We start from the raw sequence: 17,798 nt of genomic DNA, 5'->3' as shown, positions 1-17,798 counted from the left end.
ACCCACTGTTTCTGTCTCACAACTAACCCAACGCTTACATCGACAAGTTTACACTGAACTTCATTTAAATTTCAACCCTCAACCTCCCCATTGTATCAAAAGTTGTTACAGGGGTAAAAATCGAATAGATCCTCAGGCAAAACCTACCCCAGGAACATAACAAACTCAACAGACCCTGTGAGTTCCGTTATGCCGTAAGCTGAATGCTGCGCTATTCAACTTTTACACTGCTGCCTGTCACAGATAAAAAAGGAAAGTAATAAATCGCGCGCGCTTGACAAAGCCGGGTCTGCTGGGTACTGGGTAAGTAAAAGGGTAGAAATGTCCAATTTAATGTACGCAATGAAGCTCTGATCTACTATCGTTGTGTGCTGGTATACTTTACTGCTGCTTTAAGGTCAAGGGAAACTTCGATTCCAAATAACCAAGGCAAAAGGAGGTCAGACAGTTTGAAAGTCACTGTCAAACCGCAAATTGCTACACTACTACCTTGTATTTTTCTTCACATATATACATATAAATACGCGCCTTGTTTTTATAGTGTGCGATTCTATTTTGTACAAAGGTGAATACGTACACTGCTATGAAAGTCAATACCAATATCAATAGTAAGAAGACCTCATCAACTGTACTTCGGTAAAAATGAATTTTGGAGAAAATGGGATGGCTTGCAGCACAGACCCAACCAATGTACATTTAGATTCACTTCAATAATCAATTAGGTCAAATCTCAATTAAAGCAAATTGGAAAATTTTAAGAATAAATTTTCATTTGATTAATATATTTACCCGAATCACATAAAGCATTGACGCAGTCTGAGATGCTAAGGTCTGAAAAGGCTACCCGTCTTAAACAATTTTAAAGGGAAGCAACCCCACCACAAAAAGTGTAAATGGAGCCTTGGTAATGACCACATGTGAAGGAAATCACGAATCTCCACACACGGCCGATTCCTTGACGAGGTGTGGGAGCTTGAGTACTTCTATGACCCCGAGAGGCGGCAGCGGGAGTGTCAAAACTTCTGGTAGCGTCTCGCATGCTGGACAGGTCAACGGAGAGAGGTCAGACTAATATCAGCTAACTCTCCTCGAGTCATAAGGGGCATGAGAAGGATACTCATGTAAATAAAACCATGGGCAGACCGGACTCATCAGCCATGGCGGGCAACCGGTCTAGGAGAGGGACACTCTGAATTCAAACCATGGGCAGACCGGACTCATCAGCCATGGCAGGCAACCAGTCTAGGAGAAGGACACTCCGAATTCAAACCACCCCCCAACGAAGTCGGAGCGATGCTGACTGTGTTTCCGGACACAGTGTGGCAACCTAAACTAGTTTCAGGGAGACGAGCTCGCACGCCACCACTAAGGATTATGCCTCAGATTCAGACAGATATTTCGATATGGTGTCGTTCCCGTGGACCTTTGCCAGGCGGGAGCGGTGCCGGACCCTCAGCCTCAAGGGGGTCCACCTCAGCGACTGGCGGCTCTGTTGACTCGGGAACCAGGGGAAGACAGAGTAGAGCGACTGGTCGAACTCAACATCCAGCGACAGCCATCAGGGTTGTGCAGTGGAATGCAGAAGGCGTCCAGAGAAAGAAACCAGAGCTACAGGCTTTTCTGAGAGACAACAACATCGACATTATCTGCATCCAGGAGACCCACCTGAAAGAAGACCGCAGATTCTTCGTCAGAGGTTATGACACCTTCCGACGGGACCGGCCGACCGGACACAAAGGTGGAGTTCTCACCCTAGTCCGACACAACATCCCGGCAGCTATGACGGCACAGACGGCAGACGGCGACCTTGAGTATATCACCATCAAGACCTTCCTGCAGGGAGAAGAACTCTCCATTACCAACGTCTATAGCCCACCTACCACCAAGCTGGACCTCCACACCATCCAGCTCCCAAACGAGAAACATCTCATCGTTGGCGACTTCAACGGCCACTCCCCAGCATGGGGCTACGACAGTACTGACGCAAGAGGCGAAGACATACAGGACTGGATAACCGACAACCAGCTCATCCTTATCAACCAGCCAGATGACAAGCGATCCTACTACTCCAGAGCTTGGAAGAAAAGCTCAACCCCTGACCTTGCCATAGCCACAGAAGAGGTAGAAAAAAGGACCACCAGAACTGTCAACGACCAACTGGGAGGAAGTGACCACTTACCCATCACCCTCTCCATTGCTGACATGAAGACCATCCTGGAGTACCACAGAAAGAAAGCCAGCTGGAACTTCAAGAAAGCCAAATGGACCAAGTACCAGCTCCATGCAGAAACCCTTCGCAACACCACCTTCACGGAGGACATCAACCACAACGTAAAAGAGCTGACACAGACCATCCTAGCGGCTGCCAGGAAGTCCATCCCCCGTGGCTTCAGGAAGGACTACAAACCTTACTGGAGTCAGAGGCTGGCCTGCCTGCACCAGCGACTCTCAGAAGCCAGAGAAAGCATGGAGCAGTCCCCATCCGCAGAAACAACGACCATGCACAACCAACTGAAGGAGGATTTCAACAAGACCAAGACACAAGAACTGCAACAAAGCTGGCAGGAAATCACCATTGGAAATCACCATTGGCCTCGATTCAGACACAGGAAAACTCTAACGTCTCACCAAAATTCTAAACGAAGACAGCATGGCCACGCGGGGACCTACAGTACTCGAAGACAGCGGAACCTTCCACACAGGAAAAAGAGCAGCAAATCTCCTTGCCGACGTCTTTGAGACCGAGAGCACCATCAGAGTCCCACCCCAAAGAAAGAAGGAAGTTGCAGAACAACTTGAAACCAGACTCCGACAGCAGAGCTACAATTGCAAAACTCTTATAAAACACAGTTACCATTTACCGAAACTTCATTAAGTGGCATTCCACCAAGATGTTACACGACAACTACGTTACAGATCAACAAATAAAGTTAATTGTGACGTCACATTTTTATTGCAAGTAACACATCACCACTTGTAGGTGACACATCACACCTCTTAAGTTACATATCACGTTGATCTGTAACGTATAGAGCTTATAAGTTGCATTGTCGTCTACTCTTCACATAATAGTCATACCCTGTAAGTTACAAACCCCACCTCGTTTTTATAGGTCAGATTGTGTGTACAAATCGGGTGGTGGTTTCAGTGTAGAGAGACGACCAAAAATACAAGCCGGGAAAGCAAATAGTGATCGGAGCAGTGTCCTTTAATTCTCAACACGGCCCGGCCTCCTTCCCGTCTTAGCTCACTCACACCTTAGTTGCTAACTGTGTCCAGGTGAAACTCGACAACTGTTTGAATGTGTCCTCCCGCCAGTCCCCTTCCCCCGTCTCTCTCTGCCTCAGTTTCTCTCTGTTTCTGTCTGTCTGTCTGTTTGTCTGTCTGTTTGTCTCTCTTCGTTCATCTTGTTTTTCCATCTGCCAACCTGTCAATATACGTTATTTCTTTATTACTCTCTCTCTCTCTCTCTCTCTCTCTCTCTCTCTCTCTCTCTCTCTCTCTCTCTCTCTCTCTCTCTTTCTCTCTCTCTCTCATCTCTCTCTCTCTCTGTCTCTCTCTCTCTCTCTCTCTCTCTCTCTCTCTCTCTCTCTCTCTCTCACTCTCTCTCTCTATGTTGTGGTACATATTTCCAAAAGACTCCAAATAATTATATTTGTTTTTAACATTTGCTGCTTTACATCATGTTATTTTAAGTTCAAGCACCAACTACGTTACAATACGGCAAAACTCAAGACTAATCAATACAACACAAGCCTAGACTTAGCTAAGACATCTGACCCAGCACAAACGACTGAGCAATAAAGTTTTCTTTTCCACTGATACGATCACAAATCATGCAGAGACTTGCTCCCTAGTTTCCAATAATCTGTGACTATCTCGACCTCGCATCTACAACCTACACTACAGTGTACGAAGAATAGGCGGAGTTGGGTGACCAAGTCACAAAACAAATTCCGATGGAAAACCTATGAGGCTGGTCACGTACAAAGCAAATCTCACTCCGGATCCAAGTTTTGACATTGCTGCACTTTAGGAGTTAACGGAGTCTTCTTGTTCCAGACAGAAAACCTGGCTTCGGATTCTGTGGACTGTTTCCTCGTGTACTATTTGAGTATTGCTTTTTTTGCAAGGGAATGTTAACATGGTAATGGAATATTCACATTAAAAATGAATGCGTTCACTGAGTTATAAGCATCAGTCCACTAAAAATTTGTAATTCCATTGCTTGTCCCAGGGTATTCAAAAAATGTTTGCAAAGAAAACCTTGCAAACCCGTTTCAGATTACAATGGTAATTTGGCTTGCTTATAAACAAAATACAATTTCAGTCTCATCCGCATGTCATTTCAATTCAAACTGTCGCTTTCTGGACAAAACCATTTTCTTATTTTCGTTCTAATTTCGTCTTGATACAGGAAAAATGAACTCAAAGGCTTGTTCTCAGGATCCCTTCAAACTGAAACTTCGGCATACTGTACAAAACAACACTCTACTCCAGTACAATATTCATGCAGCTTGTCTCCGGACAACCCTGCACTGGCTATGAAACGCACTGCGTCCTCGTGAGCACCCCTGCCCTCAGCTGCACTCCAAAGTTGTCAGAGTGAGCAATCCTAAACAAGCCAGTGACACGGATCCTAAACAAGCCAGTGACACAAATCCAAAACAATCCATTGACACTAAGCCTAAACACGAATTGAAACCTATGAGGCAGGAATATCACTGTTGGTGAAGGTAGAAATACTGACAGCCTTCTAGGTCAGATGACTATTGTGTAGGATCCCACTATATCTTAAAACACAGGGGAAGAGGAGGACGATGAGAAGACTGATTAATTTGATATGTCGAAGCAGGAGAATTTGAAAGGAGATTTTTTTCTGGAAGCCATAATAGTTTAATAATAGTTAAAGAAAATCGTAATGGCCACAATAAAGGATTCCTCATTCGCTATGGTCCAAAGCTTTTCCATGCATAACATTAAACTGTTGGGTTTTTTAAAGTCTGCGCAGGAAACGGCCAGCTAATTTTTGACAAGTATCTACGTACAAGATGTTCTTTGTCTTATCCAATGTCAAAGCCTTAGCAGATCTGATCTGTGGCGGTTTCTACGGGAAGACAGGTACATTGTATCTTTAAATCAGATTCTGTCGAATTTCTCTACGTCCACATCCTCACAACCGTACACGGGTTTCGGGGTAGCCGACGAGATTTGATTTCAGCTAAGGGAACAAATGCGTCCTCCGAAAATAGCGTGAAAGGAACTGTCCGAATCAATGGAAGTATTGTGGCCACGCCAATGACTATTTTGACAAATGAGAGTCATTTCCACTGCTCCGATAGATAGTAACAGGGATCATAACTTCGCATCGGCATTTCATCTTGAGCGTCTTGCTCTCCGAGAAAGACATTTATACTAGTATAAATAATGCAGATACGTACAATGACACAAAGTAAACCCCAGGAACACACAGAAAGTTCATACCTCGTTTAGAGAACAACTTTTCAGCTTACCCTGCCATTCCTCATAACAAATGGGCACTATTACGTTTATTGTTATTCTCTTTATTTTGTTTATTTGTTTATCTATTTATCCATAGCATAGCGAGTAGAGATCGTCATGATCCATAGCCAAACACACTGAAATGACGATAATGACAGCGAGCGAGGAAGAGAACAACACGGACTTGAACACAAACACAGAAAGGCCGAGTGAAAGAGAGAGGGGGGGGGGAGAAGAGAGAAAGTGAGAGAGAGAAAGTGAGAGAGAGAAAGAGAGAGAAAGTGAGAGAGAGAAAGAGAAAGAGAGAGAGAGAAAGAGAGAGAGAGAGAGAGAGAGAGAGAGAGAGAGAGAGAGAGAGAGAGAGAGAGAGAGAGAGAGAGAAGGAGAGAATGAGAGAGGGAGAAAGAAAGACAGACAGACATACAGACAGATAGAGAATCATTCAGACCGACAGGCAACCAGAATCACAAGCAGACAGAGAGGGTTCGAGTTTCAAAGATTGTACTCACCAGATAATAACCTCGTATGTTCTTGATTAAAATATCCCAGTTTACAATCCGAACTGATACATCCTCCACTGCTCTTTGTACATTCCCATACGCTTCTCTTTGGTCTCTGGAACACAAAAATCACCAAAATATAAATTATGAATATTCATTTGAAAATTCATCACCAAATCCATTACAAAACAAAACATCAATAAAATATACAAACCGGCACGGTTGGCCTTGTGGTAAGGTGTCCGCCCTGTGACCGGGAGGTCGTGGGTTTGAACCCCGGCCGGGTCATACCTAAGACTTTAAAATTGGCAATCTAGTGGCTGCCCTTCGTGGTCGGCTGGGCGTTAAGCAAACAAACAAACAAACAAAAACATACAAACATGCGTATCTTAGTTAATAGGAACCATTGGACACAGAACAACATAATTCCTTTTAATTCGTATACACATTTGTGAAGCTTTTCAAATGCAAGATAGTAATGACTGAAACTTGAGGAAGTATGGCTGCATTGCCATTGGTGTATAAGGCAATGGAATCAATCTTGGAGAAGCAACCGCTCACAGGATGATCAGAGCTGAAATTAATTATGAAGTGCAAATTACAGAAAACAAAATCAAACATCGCTGTGACATGTTGAGACTAAGTAAATCAAAATCAGTCTTGCACGGGATAAACATTGACAGGACGTTAAAAGCCGAAATGGATTAATACAAAAGACAGTTTAAGCAAATACAGAAAATTAAATCGCACTCCAAACAGAAGTGTTCGCTGGGTATGTGTGTATATATAGTGTATAGCGTAGATGAATATTACGTGAACAGTACATGTGGTGATTTTTTTCCGTATGGTTAATTGTTTTATGTAGGTTGTACATTTAATTGTTCTATTCTATATGTTCTTTTGTAAGGGGCCTAGAGCCTTAGGTTAGGCACTTAAAAATGTCCAGTTATTATCATTATTATTATTATTATTAGTATTATTATTATTATAAGTGACACAGACACAGGCTTTGTACCACAACCTAACCAGCCAGTCACCCCGTAAAATCATAACATATTATCAAAGTCTCAGTTAGGATCCATGAGGTGTAGACAAAGTTTTCATTCAAAGCACACCACAGCAGTATTGTGCGACTTTGCCCAGAAAACCCAACACCTGCCTTTCAACCAAGGCATGCATTAGGCATTAGGTGGTGTCCGCTTCGATCTTTCAACGCCAGTACGACAGAGTGATTTATCGGTTAAATCCTCCAATCGATCTTTTGGGGCAAGTCCTATTGCAGATACGCTAGTGCTATATAATATTTTGAGACTGGATGCGTGTGCATTTGCCATGCAGATTTCATGAACGTGGAACAATAAACGGAGGGGCCCAATTAAAAGCTCACAAAACATGCACAGGCAGCAGAAGTTCAATCAAGAATGACTGTTCGCCGAAGGGTCTCATACTGTGAGAAACCAAGATTAAGGATGGAAAACTCTGTCACACACACACACACACAGGCACGCACACACTTAAACACGCACGCACGTACGGACACACACACACACACACACACGCGCGCGCGCACACACACACACACGCGCACACACACACACACACACACGCGCGCACACACACTTGTTGCCACCCTCACCCCCAAAATACACACATTCCCACATACGAAACACAAGGCTCTCCTCTCCCTTCCCCTTATGTCTTGTCTCGGTCATTGCCGTTCGCACTAAAACGACTGGTAGCAGCGAAAAGTCATGCAAGCAGTAGTCCGAAAGAAAACCAAACAGCAAGGCCATAAGACTGCTGGTGTGACCCACGAAGGTCACTGGTCTGTTCAAACTCAGACTCGTGCAGAAACTGAAATGACCACTGCAGTCCGAAGGTGAGTAACCGGGAACACTGTGCAGATCATACTTCCATAATTTATGGAGAATTTTGAGTTCGTATTGAATTCAAATCCTTCAATGCAAAGTCTGTGTAAGTTTGAAATTGCGTCGATTTGGGGACGATCCCCTACCGCCAGCGTTAGAAGCAAGTACTCTGACCACGTTGCCATTCCGTCTGTCACAAACTGTACCTGGCTGGCCTTATGAGCTTCTCCAACTGAACACCACTAGTACCCTTACAGCTTGCTTGAAATCGTTTACCGTATTCAAAGTATACACTTTTCACAGTTACAAGAGGAGACTAGTTATGCCACTTTAAACACACTAGGAGCCATGTGGGAATGAGTGGGAATGAGAGAGAGAGAGAGAGAGAGAGAGAGAGAGAGAGAGAGAGAGAGAGAGAGAGAGAGAGAGAGAGAGAGAGAGAGAGACTTAGAACATTTTTATTGACTTAGAACATTTTATTGACATAAAGGGTAAACATTTTAAGCCAAGGGCCTAATCTTACAAAAGAGAGAGAGAGAGAGAGAGAGAGAGAGAGAGAGAGAGAGAGAGAGAGAGAGAGAGAGAGAGAGAGAGAGAGAGAGAGAGAGAGAGAGAGACTCAGGGTGTATGAATGAAATATCAACAGACGCCTACTCGAGTAAGTCAAGGCAGAACGGCGAAGGATCCTCAAGTGTTTAGGCTCTTTCTTTGCCCCCACAAAGGAGAGTGTTTGGTCTGCTCTGTCTGGATGTTTGTCGAAATTATTTGAACACGTCAGCGCATCTGCCTGATCCCAAATATCGGAAACAAGCAACCAGACGCGAGACTGAGAACACGGTTAAGGACCTCAGTGTGTGGGTTATGCATCTCGGCTCCCGTCAAGTTCCTCTGCACATCACAACCTCCCTCCCCATTGGCGGTTTCCATCACGCCTACACAACAGGTGAGGTGGAGGAAAAAAAAGGAAACATGACAGAAAAAACGGGGTTGGAAGGCGAGATGGACATTTTTTTCTGACAGGAATGTGTTTTACAAGCATTGCCATAGGATACAGCAACATGCCCAGTGCATACATCAGTATTTTCGGTGTCATCCCAACCTGCCGCATCCCAGTCTGCCGCATCCCAGTCTGCCGTACCCAGTCTGCCTTTTGATGATAAGAACATTGGTCTACTCTAAAGAAGCCAGTTTACAGTGAAGTTCTCGGGGAAAATACATCCATTCTAAAACAGCAAATGAGAGAGAAGGCGGTTTAATTACACCATGTTAGATTAAACTGAGATCATAAAATATCACTCGGTTCTGACCCCGTTCGATGTCTGAAAACTCAAACAGCTAAGCCGAAAGCGCTTGGAAATGATCCTTGTACAGGCTGATACATAAGAAAAACTTGCATTCTCTCATTCGTTACAGCGCCCCCGAGCTAAGTGTTGAAGTGGTGTTTAGTCCTATTCCGGAACACAAACACCTTTTATGCGCACACGGCTTCCAATAGTCCACAAGACAAATAACACCAGAACTTAGCCTGGGGTGCGAACTCACGCTATGGGACCCTTTGCCTGCAAAGAGTTTCTCCCTACACGCGCGCAGACAATACACCTACCAGGACGGGGTGGGTGGTGTTTGTGTTGGTGTGTGACAACAAATCTAGAGGCAGACACGCAGTATTGGCGTTAACCGGCAATTACCGGTATTTTACCGGTTGAAACGAGAAAATACCGGAACAAAATTGGCTGCTGGTATGACCTACCGGTTGATTTTTAGAACTACCGAGTTTTTTTCGCCGGCAAAAAAACCCAAAAAACCCAATACTTTGAGTTGGACTCTTACTGGTTCCAATTACCAGGCTACCGTTTTTTTCTGGACTGTTTGCATTATAGAAGTTTGCGTACCGGTTTGAAAAAATACTAGCGCCATCACTGGACACAGTGAGGGCGGGGATGTAGCTCAGTCGGTAGCGCGCTGGATTTGTATCCAGTTGGCCGCTGTCAGCGTGAGTTCGTCCGCACGTTCGGCGAGAGATATATTTCTCAGAGTCAACTTTGTGTGCAGACTCTCCTCGGTGTCCGAACACCCCCGTGTGTACACGCAAGCACAAGACCAAGTGCGCACGAAAAAGATCCTGTAATCCATGTCAGAGTTCGGTGGGTTATAGAAACACAAAAATACCCAGCATGCTTCCTCCGAAAGCGGCGTATGGCTGCCTAAATGGCGGGGTAAAAACGGTCATACACGTAAAAGCCGTGGGAGTTTCAGCCCATGAACGAACAAACAAACTGGACACAGTTAACAGGCATGTTGAGGTGGGAGAAGACAAAATTGAGCAAAACGTGTATTCTTATTTTACAGATCAGTCAGCAATATATATAATATATGGTAGGAACTGCACCAAGAAGCTGTGGTTCCTTTCGCACGGCCGTTGGGCTGTTTACATGTATGCGGTATTTTCTTTTCCAAATAAACGAATAAACAAACCATTTACACGAACTGCGCCCGAGAGAAACGTCATAGCCTACCAATTTCATGTTAATACACTGCACAAAGAGTTTTATATTTGCTGAGCCCATTTCCAAACTTAATCAACTGTTTACTGTACCCCACGCATAAAGAATGTCGATCGAAATAAATTCAATAGCAAGCCCTGTTTTACTATTTATTAAAACGTAGGTGCCCTTTCGGTGTTATACATCGAGCCTTTCGACGGTGAATACACCATGTGTTTCAAGCCTCACGAGCTGCCAAGGTTCAAATACATCTGTCTCTGTCTCTGTCTCTGTCTCTGTCTCTGTCTCTCTCTCTCTCTAGGAACCTTTTCTTACTTAACAAGCTCTGGTGCGTTGTTTCTGTGGATGCCCTCAAAATGTTTTTCCACGCACACTGTCTCTCTCACATTTGCTATGCATCTACTGTCTGGTGCAATGCCAGTGATGTTCATATAAAGAAAATAAACACACTTCACAAGAGAGGTGTAAAGTTATTAAACCGAGATCCCAATATGACTACTCAAGAAAAATACACTCAACTGAACATTCTTCCGCTACATCAGCAGTTCTTTTTAAATGCTAGTGTTTTCATGTTTAAAATGTACAACCATGAAACACCTTCATACATCCAAGACCTGTTTGAGCGTCCTCCTGGTAGAGCGAGGCTTTTGAATTATACGCTACCGCTCCCACGCATTGATTTGTATAAATCTAGTTTATCCTACTGGGGATCGCTTGTGTGGAATATACTTCCAATGTACTGTAAAACATGTCAAACCCTTTCATCTTTTAAAAAAAATGTTCGAAAATATCTTTGTCAAAAATAATTCTCTCCCTACGCTTTAAAATCATAACTGTTACTGCATAACATCTTAATCATCATTTTATTAATCAATGAACCACGTTATTATAACTAGTGTTTTGTTACTTTTAACCTGATTACAAATTCTTAGTTAATTAGTTATTCGTTTGGCTGTTCAATACATGTTATATAAATATATAATTGTAATGTATAATGTCATGTATGTCTAAAAGGGACAGGTTGGAAGATTAGGCATTGCCTAAAACCTTTATCCCTTTGTATTAAAGTTTTGAATCTGAATCTCTCTCTCTCTCTCTCTCTCTCTCTCTCTCTCTCTCTCTCTCTCTCTCTCTCTCTCTCTCTCTCTCTCTCTCTCTCTCTCTCTCTCTCTCTCTCTCTCTCTCTCTCTCTCTCTCTCTCTCTCTCTCTCTCTCTCTCTCTCTCTCTCTCTGTCTCTGTCTCTGTCTCTGTCTCTGTCTCTCTCTCTCTCTTGTGTATTCGGTTTGTGTACTTTCCGCTTCGACGTTGGATGGATAAATATATCCCCAAACTATCTATCTTTAGATTGTGCTATGAAGGCTTGAAGAGATTTATTAGAACGCGTTTTTTTCAAAGCTGTTTCTCGTTACAAAGTGCTTGACATTACCCTGAATTGACTATTTACCGCCCAATTAGAGTCAAAGAGAACATGGCTAAAGTGGCCTGGTCCAAGTGATGAAAAATAATTACCCTAGCAATTTAGAGCTACCACATTCCGTGTGGCTTTAGTTACGAGCTGCAGGATCTTGCTAGGATTTATTTTGTTCGGCATATTTGTCGAAATGGCCACAACAGTTTCGACAATTTTCCGAAATATTCACCTTCCCGCCACCCTTTAAAAGTGCGGCACTTCTACCGAAAGTTTTTTTTGTCGATTTGAAATAAATTTCGTCTTTTTGTCGACAGTCGATAGCAAACAACATCACTGGCGGCGGCATCAGTGGTTTCAATATTACTGATCATTTACGCTAACCAATATGCCATATGAAATACCCGACTAAGTCATTTGATACTGCCTTTTTTTGCGGGAAAGTATGCCCTCGAGTACAGAAGTAATGCGCACAGCACTGATCAATATTTGTGATAGAAATAACCAGGATGCCTTTTGACAGCCTTAATGATCCACTAAAGTAACCTCACCATATCTCTTAATAAGATTTGATTGCAGAAGGTGGGGGAAGGGGGGGGTGGGCATAATATCAAGCAGCTCAGTGGCACATTTATGTTCTAATTCTTTTCACAGCCTCTCCAGAATCCACTTGCTTGGAACTGTGTTGACAGTTTGTCAACATTGAACGTGCGATCACTGTTAACGTCTTTTGTCCGTGACGCTAGACTTTTCATGTTGTCACCTTGACCCATTGGTGTTGTGAGCTTGACCCATGTTTATGACTGGAAAAATACTGTGTTTAAACCACAAATATTGCATATGTGTGTGCATTATGTTTGCGCTGAATGCTACCAGGCTATTTTCTGCTAATGCTATATATTTATATAGTTATTGCTTTACGTTTGTCAGTAGACTACTTTCTGAAGCTATAATATATAATATCATATATATATATATACTAGAGGAATACCCGGCTTCGCCGGGGTGAATCGCGAGACAGAGACAGACAGCGTGGCGGTTCACCACAATCACCTTTGAAGGCGAAGTCCTCTCAAACGGGATTGAGAATTTTTAGAGCTTATTTCTAAGCCCTATATTATCTGTTATGGCTTCTCAAATGCCAGAACATACAGACAGATGATGATGATAAAATCGTTTATTTAACGTCACTCTGTAAAAACATTGGCGACATTTGTCTTAGATTAAGAACACACACAGGCACGCACACAAACTTTCCCTTTATGTACAGTGGTTCACCACCCTCCCGCCCCCCGCACACTCTCGCTCATCTAATTAAAAATGGTGTTAAGAGATACTTGGATATAAAATGGTATTTTTAAAAGTTCTGATAAAAATATATAGTAGCTGTATGAGAAGCAATGGCGTCAGCCGCAGCAATGTCTCTTCATATCCAGGGACCAAGTGGGTGCGTGTGCATAAGTCCAGCGATAAGTTTGGGACCTTGCCACCCAAGGTCTTTATTAAAACTTAAAAGATAGCTTAATTTTTCCTTTGAGGTATTTGGCAGAATATTTCTATTTGAGTTTATAAACTGAGTCAGGGGTTGAAAGTGGCATGAGTTCAAATCACACTCCAAAGTCAAATGAGCAATGGTGAGGTCGGATTGACAGGTGCATTTAAGCTCTAGAAATTGGTAATTCCCAGCTTCTGCCCTTAGGCGGTTAATCCTTTTTATTACACGTGGGCATGCATTATAGGTGTTCATCTGTTTTGATGGGGCTTCCCGAATGAGCCAGCCAGAGCTTATAGCCTTGTGCATATATTTGTTCCTCCATTCTCTCCAGAGAAGAGAGTCTGTAAGGCTACTGATCTCAGAAGCAGACAATGGCAGGTCTACCTCGGAGGCGCCTATGCCTTGGGCAGCTTCTTTAGCGGCTTTGTCCGCTTTCTCGTTGCCAGGCACGTTCACGTGTGCTGGACACCAGACCAGGTTAATCTCGCTTCCTTTTTTTATAATTTTATTTGCCAGCTCCTTTATGGCAATGACAAGATCATGTCTTTTTGATCTTTTGTTAGATCTTAATGCTTCAATGGCTGCTTTGGAGTCAGAGAATATAGCTATCTTTTGAGGAGGAGTGTTCTTGAGATTGAGATGAACAAGCGACATGCAGATGGCAAGGAGCTCAGCTGAGAAGATCGAGTTTCTGTTGCACAGTTTAAATTTCCCAGTCATGTCATCGCTGGGGATTACAAAAGCTGCGCCAGCCTTCTTGTCATCCAACACTGACCCGTCTGTGTAAACATGAACATGGCCTTTGTATACAGTATCAATGTGCTCAAGGGCTTGTATCCTGAGTAATAACTGATCATCCTTTGTAGCTGTGCAATATTCTGTGTCAAAATTCATTTCTTTCATTGTCCATGAGGGATCACGAGATATGGGGTTTTGGGCCACATCATTTGGGTCGACACTGATTTCACTAAAGAGTGAAGGATTGAATTGAGCCAGTGAGGAGAAAGTAGTGCCAAAGTGGGCCTTTTTGTTTTGGACATGATTGTAATGCGGTTGTAGCTCCTCTTTTGTTGAGTTTTGCACTGTGTTGGCTCGAACATTGTAATCTGCGCAGCACTTACGCCGCCACATGTCAAGAGGGAGGAATCCTGCTTGGTGGTATACAATGGCCTGCTTTGAATGCCTTGGGTGTCCGAGGGCAAGCCGAAGGGCACGACATTCCGCTGACTGTAGCTTATCAAGCCATTTTCGAGCCGACGAGAAGTAGGCCTCCTGTCCATATGATAGTCTTGATCTTATAAGAGCTCTGGTGATGTTTGTTAGAATAACTGGGCACTTTGCCCATGGTTGGGCAGCCAGTATTTTAAGAAGGTTGATGGTCTTATTTGCTTTGCTTAAAAGATACTTTAAGTGAGCAGTCCATAGTCCATTTGAGGTGAAAAGTACGCCCAGATATTTCACCTGCTGACTGGGTGAGACAACAGATTTATCTAGTGAGAACTGTATCTTTTCTCGATCTTCCAGTTTTCGGTTTGTAAAGACAACGAATACAGTTTTCTCGGCAGAGAGAGTGAAGCCATTCTCCCGCATATAGTTCGCAATGTTATCTATAGCTGTTTGCCACTCTTTAGAGAATTTGTGTTCTGTTTTATAGGTTTTGTTTTGATACTCTTTGCATAGAGCAATATCATCCGCATAAAGCGTCAGTTCGGCTCCATGTGTTTTAATTGTCGATATGTCATGCAGCATAATGCTAAAAAGCAGTGGTGCTATTACTGAGCCCTGTGGCACTCCCATGTCAACTTTGCGAGTGGATGATTTGGCACCTTTATAATCAGTTTGAAAGGATCTGTTCAGTAGAAAGCTTTTTATGTATTGAAACATATTACCACTGATGCCTAATTGCTTCAATTTGAACAACAATCGTTGGTGCCATACTGTATCGTAGGCTTTTTTGATGTCAAAAAAGACAGCAAAGAGAGACTTCTTGCGTGAGAGAGCTTTCTTAATTTTGGAGGACAGTTTTACAATGTGATCCGAGACACCCCTGCCTCGACGGAAACCGGCTTGGCACAGGGGTATTACCTTTTTTCTTTCCATTTCATCTTCTAGTCTGGATTTTAGTATTCTTTCATAGATTTTGCTCAGATGGGAGGTCAGAGATATAGGGCGCCAGTTGGAAGGGTCAGCTCTTGGTTTTCCAGGCTTTAAAATGGGGATCACAACAGCCTCTTTCCAAGCTGTGGGAATCAGGCCAGACTTCCAGCATGTTGAATAAAAATCCAGTAAAAGATTTAATCCTTGGTTTGGTAAATGTTGTATGACCTGATAGTTTATTGGATCAGAACCACAGGCGGATCGGACTTTTGTCACCGATGCTATAGCCGTTTTCAGTTCTTGAATGGATAAGGGAGCATTTATTTTTAAGGAAGGGTTGAGTTCTGGGTCGTTTAAGTCCTGTTTATCCTCCCACTTCTTACGGAAGAGTTCCTGCTCACATAACAGTTTATCTGTTTGGCTTGCTGCTGCAAAAATATCTGCAAACAGTTCTGCTTTTTCAGGAAGGCTTTCATATTTTTTTCCTTCGTGCATAAGAGGACGTTCAGCCTGCTTGTGTCTGCATTTGAATTTCCTTATTTTGGTCCAAATTTTTCCAGCATCTCTGTAATCGCTCACTTTGCTGGACATGTTTTCAAAATATTCTTTTTTTGCTTTGTCTATAATTTTGTCACATTGTTCTTCAGTTGATTTCATATTGTTGTGGTTTTGTGCAGACCTGAAGCGATCATACTTCTCTTTTGCAGTTCTTTTTAACCTGATGGCTGTTCTGCATTCTTCTGTCCACCATGGGCTCTGATCAGTTCTACTGGGTCCGATAAAAGGTTTTGTTTTGGGGATTGACAATTCCATTGCATTCAGCAGGTTTGATCTTAGCTGTTTATATTTGTTGTCGATACTTTCTTGGGACTCTGGATTGCCATCCAAGAGGGTATGTGCATCGGCAGACTTAGTGACAGCGTCCTTGAAAACTGCCCAGTCCGCCTTTTTATAATTGTATTTTAAGGCTTTTGGACCTGGCTCTGTGTGTGGTGATTTCCCAATAATGGATATCATGATTGGTAAGTGGTCGCTTTTTAATTTATCTGACACAACGCACCAGTCCGTTGTTAATCCGAGAGTGGGACTAACCAAGGTTATGTCAATGGCGGAGGGGTGTTGGTTTGAGATATCGGGTATTCTGGTTGCTGATCCGTCATTTAGTAAGTACACATTTGATTGCGTTATATAGGTGGCAAGGCTCTTTCCCACGGCACATGTCTGATCGGGGAAGTTGGCATCCCACAGGGGGTTTCGGCCATTAACATCTCCTCCGATCACCCAGGTGCGTCTTCCGTCGAGCTCTGGGAGCCAGCTGAAAATCGGGCCTTTGGTAATGTTTCTGTTATATATGTTTAATAAGAAGATGGATGGGCCATCATTCAGCAGAAGTTCAACTAGGTTTGAATGTATTTTTGTGTCGGCCGGAACAGGGGTTGGGTGAACATTGTACTTCAGATTGTCTCTGACATAGGTTACTGTGTACTTGATAGTTTGTGCTCCGCTCGTATCATCAACCTGATAATCTGTGACGGGTGGGTAAAAGAAACCAGATATGAAGGGGAGTTTTCCCGCATGACAGAGTGGGGACTGTATCAATAATACATTGAACATGTTGTTTTGGTTAAGATAATTAATAAGGTACGGTAGAGCAGTGTTAAGGGAACGACAGTTCCACTGCAGTATATTTATTCTTGAATCCATTTCAATCACAGAAGACCTAAAGTCTGTTGTGACCGTTTGATCTGCCCCTCAACTCTCTATGTCATTGTGTTGTCAAGGGGTTGAGACTCTGTTACAGATCTGCCTCCCTGAATGCCGAGAAGAGCGCATTGAGTGGAAAGTATCTTATTTAAGGCTGGTGGAGTTGGATTTTCCTTTGGCTTAAATATTTCAGTATATAGCCCTGTCAGAAGTGTCAGAACATTTTCGGGGCTTTCATTCGTTTTTGCTTCAATAAGTGCAGCTAGGATGCCAGTGACGAATTTGAACACCTCACCGCAGTTCTCGGCGCTCATCATCTTCATCTTTGCATAGCTTTCTTTTAAAATATGTTGTCTGAGGCAGTCTTCGGACTGTGGCTTTGGTGTGTTTTGTGTTTCATCTTCCTCAACAATCATCAACTTTGGTTCATCCATGAGCAAGTCATCATAATCGTGTGTAGGGGAAGTTTGAGATTCTGCATCAGCAACCTTTTTCTCATTGTTTGTTGTTGGCTGTTTGTTTGTCTTTGTTTTGTCTGCTGCTTTTGTGGGGGCCTTTTTTACATTGTGTGTTGATTTTAGTTTCTGGGCAACAGTAGACTCCTTATTAATAGGGTTTATGTCAGTTCTTTGTCCAGGTCTCTGGAGGGCGATATTTTGCTCTGAAATGGGGTTTTCACTACGAGGGTTGCTTGGTCCGCCTTGATTTCCTGTGCGTAT

General features: G+C 43.1%; 1 protein-coding gene across 3 annotated transcripts in view; it reads right to left on the bottom strand.

Annotated features, from left to right (window-relative positions):
- The window catches only part of LOC138953806 (girdin-like), a 124,588-nt gene that overhangs the window by 87,574 nt on the left and 19,216 nt on the right, over window positions 1–17,798 (bottom strand). For all 3 annotated transcript variants that reach the window (XM_070325737.1, XM_070325738.1, XM_070325740.1), the window contains exon 3: window positions 6,012–6,117. In XM_070325737.1, the coding sequence (XP_070181838.1) occupies window positions 6,012–6,117 (106 nt within the window). The remainder of the gene's footprint in view (window positions 1–6,011; window positions 6,118–17,798) is intronic.

This window comes from Littorina saxatilis, linkage group LG17 (genome assembly GCF_037325665.1).
Source record: "Littorina saxatilis isolate snail1 linkage group LG17, US_GU_Lsax_2.0, whole genome shotgun sequence".
NCBI lineage: Eukaryota > Metazoa > Mollusca > Gastropoda > Littorinimorpha > Littorinidae > Littorina > Littorina saxatilis.
This window is presented reverse-complemented; position numbering and strand designations above follow the sequence as displayed.